The sequence below is a fragment of the Otolemur garnettii genome, unplaced genomic scaffold (assembly GCF_000181295.1).
Source record: "Otolemur garnettii isolate 467f Iridium unplaced genomic scaffold, OtoGar3 scaffold00113, whole genome shotgun sequence".
Lineage (NCBI taxonomy): Eukaryota > Metazoa > Chordata > Mammalia > Primates > Galagidae > Otolemur > Otolemur garnettii.
This window is the reverse complement of record NW_003852508.1, coordinates 1905477-1910061: the sequence shown is the minus strand read 5'-3', so window position 1 is coordinate 1910061 and position 4585 is coordinate 1905477. Positions and strand designations below refer to the sequence as shown.

General features: G+C 39.7%; 1 protein-coding gene across 1 annotated transcript in view; it reads right to left on the bottom strand.

Moving 5' to 3' along the window:
- Window positions 1-471: 471 nt before the first annotated feature.
- MTFR1 (mitochondrial fission regulator 1) overlaps window positions 472-4585 on the bottom strand; it is an 80717-nt gene continuing 76603 nt past the window's right edge. The window contains exons 6-8 of the mRNA XM_012809794.2: window positions 3780-4029; window positions 2727-2895; window positions 472-961 (exon numbers count right to left, since the gene is read on the bottom strand). Coding sequence (XP_012665248.1) covers window positions 893-961; window positions 2727-2895; window positions 3780-4029 — 488 coding nt within the window. The 3' untranslated portion in view covers window positions 472-892. The remainder of the gene's footprint in view (window positions 962-2726; window positions 2896-3779; window positions 4030-4585) is intronic.

Here is a 4585-nt window from a genome sequence, read left to right as displayed (position 1 = left end):
TGATAAACAACTTACAGGAAATTCGTTCACCTATTCAATGTCTCATTATAAAGTTAATATTTTGCCCAATAATAAAAAGTCTTAAACTCTATTATGCTGAAATTCCGAAAGGAAAGAAGATGGTACATTCTGGGTTTTACTTAAAAATGGATTTGATTCAGTAATTCATCACTACTTGAAAAATACTTTCTTCCTCGGCAATGGATGGCAATGAGGCAAAAGCCGCTTTCTTGGCCCTCAACTTCCCTGGAATGGAAAGCATTGCAGAATCTTAGCAGTGAACATCATCTGGTTCCTGCTCAAACCCCAGCTCCAAGGAAATGTGGGAAGGAATCTAAGATACAAGTTCTGCTCAAGGCATGAAGATTCCAATCTCCAATATTTGACTCCAACAACTTATGTTATACCAGCTGTTCCGTCGTCGAACACCAAATGATCACTGAGAACTAATGACGATAACAGCACCCTCACTGCCATCATTCATTGCTAACTTTTACATAAACTGTTTTATATCCAAATAAATGCATATAAAACATTTGTACAGATAAATTAGTGTTAAGAATCCAAAATGTGCAGTAACATCCACAAATGTCCATTCTATATTCCAAAATCTATACAAGTGTTTTCAAGACTGGAAACCTGAACACCTTGGCTATGTGTTAAAAACATGTCAGAACACCTAGGTCTTGGAAAGCTCCAGAACTGACCATCTCACATAAGCAAAACCAAACTTATAGTGCTTTCATTTTTACTTAATCTTCTAATTAGGCTATAAAGGAGACCACTGCATACTAAAGTCAAGTATTTACTAAATAGTGTTGATTTCTACTAGCCAAACAGCTTTCACAAACCAACAGCAGAACCAGGATAGTCTTTCTCAGCTCGCTGTCTATTAGGAGTTTGATACATTTTCAATTAAAGCCTTCATTTTTCCTGTAGACTTCAACATGTGTGGTCCAAACTAGAAAAAAAAAAAGGGATAAATGAAGATACTGGTTCATACAGCAGTAATGGTATGTCCCTCTCAATCACTCAGCTCAGAGGGCTGTTTGTCCTGCATGAAAAACCAAGCAGCTACTGGTTAATATTACGTCTTTTATGGAAGCACCAAGAATGGGCTGTCCTTGGAGAAAGAGGGTCTAGGATCCAGTTGGTGCGGTTTATAGTTTGTCCCTATATATACATATTAAAATTATTATAATAATAGATAATATAGACATGCAGCTTAAAAGGAAACTTCGAAAGGTACAAAAGAATTTGTCTCAGCCAGGCACAATGGCTCATACCTGTAATCCCAGCACTCTGGGAGGCTGAGGCCAGCCTGAGCAAGAGCAAGACCCTGTCTCTACTAAGAAAAAAATAATAGAAGGAAATCCCCCCCGCCCAAAACAAACTAGCCAGGTGTTATGACAGGTGCCTGTGTTCCTAGCTACTCAGGATATTGAGGCAGGAGGATCACTTGAGCCCAAGAGTTTGAGGTTGCTGTGAGCTATGACACCATAGCACTCTACCTAGGGCAACAGAGTGATTCTGTCTCAAAAAAAAAAAAAAGAATTTGTCTCATTTCTAATTTAAAAGATATTGTATTAGCATTAAATAATTAAAAATTTCTTCATTTAAAAAAAACTTATGGATTCACAGGTTATTACAAACACAAAACATGTCAACACAGTGAAAGGCAAAGAGGTAGCCAAATTGCTTCCTTAAAAAGAAAACTAAAGGTTTGGTGCCTGAGGCTCAAGCAGCTAAGGTGTCAGCCACATACACCAGAGCTGGCAGGTTTGAATCCAGCCCAGGCCTGCCAAACAACGACAACTACAATCAAAAAATTGCCAGGCTCTGTGGTGGACACCTGGAGTCCAGTTACTTGGGAGGCTAAGGCAAGAGAATCACTTGCCCCAGGAGTTGGAGGTTGCTGTGGGCTGTGATGCAACAGCACTCTACCCAGGGTGACAGCTTGAGACTCTGTCTCAAAAAAAAAAAAAAAAGAAAGAAAGAAAACTACAATCATCTTGGCAATACCCTAGTTTTGTCCAATTTTACTTCTCTAATTAAAGGGAGAAATAAAGTTCCCAAAGTTTAAACAGTTTCAAAGGTGCTAGAATTTCTAAGGTGTCTGCCTCTCTGGAAACTATAAGTACATATGCCCCATGGGAATAATGCCAAAACAGGGAATGTACAAGTTAGCATTTGAGAGCTTCTAGAAATCTACTCGATCTCTACCTATGACATGGTACACATCCTCCAAAACCCACATCAAATACCATCCTCTTCAGAAGACTCACAGGGTGCCCTGTGAGGAAATGATTGTTTACTTTAAATTTTTGTATCACAAAATATACAGTACTGCCCAAAGATACTTAATCTTCCTTCACTGTGCTAAGATAAAATACAACCCTGCATGGGAAATTTAACACTGGAAGTGAGCTCAAGGGTAAACTTTGCTTTCTTCTTTATGCTCTTCTGTAGAGCACAAAGTTTCTGGAAGTTTCAAATTTCTAAATGAACAACTATTACTTTTATGGTTGGAAAAATAAAAGTATAAATGCTAAACACAGGTGTCACCCTTTTCCCACCTAGCTGCAATCTACTTGTAGGTAGGGACTAACTCTCCTATCTTAGCCCTTTGAGTCTTACAGAGGACAGAGGTGAATGACTTAAAAAATGTAATTCAGAAATGGCATGAAATACTATGTTGTAGGAAAGAAATCCAGGCTGATCCTTACCCACAGTGTCTCTGAGGTGGCCTCTGATTCAGACTTTGGAACTCCTTTGTCAGCTTCATCTTGGCTATCATTTCGGTATCGATAAGCAAATTTCCTTTTCAGAGCCTCTGCTATGAGGGCAGCAGGGTCAGCAGCATCCACTGGCTTGGGCTTTACATCTTGCTCTGACCTTACAGAAGTGAACAGAAACCAAGTGAAGAGATCAATATGCTGGTCTCCTACAGAAGTACTTTGTTAGCCTTTCCCCAACTGAACTTCTCTATCAGCATCCCAATTGCTCCGTAAAGACACTGGTAAATGCTGCTAACAGTCAAAGTCAGTCTGGATTTAAGGCTCAATTAAAGAGCACACAAAAGTGCAACAAAGAACCATTAACACATCTCAGGATAGCAACTATGCACTCCCTTCAGCAATTAAGGATCCATTCTCCATGCTGGGGGGCGGGGGGACGACACACCATATCTTTATTAAATAAATGAATAAATGAGTAATCACAGTGAAGACTACATGAAAGGGCTGATATTTAAATGAAACAGGGCCAAGAGAGATGGCTCACTCCTGTAATTCCAACACTTTGGGAGGCTGAGGTGGGGGAACTGCTTGAGGCCAGCAGTCTAAGGCCAGCCTGGGCAACACAGACCAATCTCTACTACCCCCCACACAAAAAAATTATCCAGGCAATGGCACACTTCTGTAGTCCCACTCAGGAGGCTAAGATGGTAATGTCACTTAAACCCAGGACTTTGAGGCTACAGTGAGCTATGCTTATGCCCTACAGCCTGGGCAACAATGTGAGACCCCATCTCTAAATAGATATGTGCATATACATAAACAAGTGAATAAATAGGCAAACTAAAAACATCACCTGGACTGTAACAGTTTATTTTGCTAATTCTTAGCTCTGTGTATAAGAGCTACTGGGGCTCATTTCTATTAAACTAAAAACTAATCATAGTAGTCATGCTATAAAACAAAATTGCTCAAGAAATCTGGTACTTTGTTTTACAAGACAAACAAATAGGGAAGTAAGAAAGAAGGTAAATAAATCCTCACCTCTTCACTGACCGAAGTTTTACACTATTCATATCTTTAAGGATCTCTAGCATATTTGGCATGTCAGGTTTCTTTGGATTATTCTTCACCAAAGTCTTTCCAGCATTGGCTTTTCTCTGTCTTCGCTCTTTTATCAGATCAATAGCAGATACACTTTGGTGGAGCCCTGGTGCAGGAAGAGGTGGGGGGGGTGGGGGTGGGGGTGGAGGAGGTGGTGGTATAGCAGCAGATGTGGTAGAATCTAAGTCACCTATAAAAATAAGGAACAATAAACTTAATCCTGCTGGTATTAGGCAAAGGAAACATCAATTTTTAAAAGCAAAATTATGCTGAGGATTTTTGTACCCCCCAAAACAATAACTTTAAAACACTGGTTCTGAACCTGTGGGTCACGACCCCCTTGGGGGTCTAATGACCCTTTCACAGGAGTCACCTATATACATCCTGCATATCACATATTTACATTATTATTTGTAGCAAAATTAGTTATGAAGTAGCAATAAAAATATTTTTATGGTTGGGGGTCACCACAACATGAGGAATTGTATTAAAGGGTCACGGCATTAGAAAGGCTGAGAACCACTGCCTTAAAATGAATCTCAGTTACGTAAAGAGAAAGGCAGTTTCAGTTACTTTGTGAGAAATGCCTGAATCTCACCCACTGTATCATTCAATCCACAACTTGCCAGATGAAGAGTTCAGTTTAACTTAAAACAGGGGGTTATTGTGATCTCAGATGTTCAAGTTGAAGGTGGCACACTTTGTAGCCACTTTTAGCAGAAACAAAGTAGTCTGTGCTGCATAAA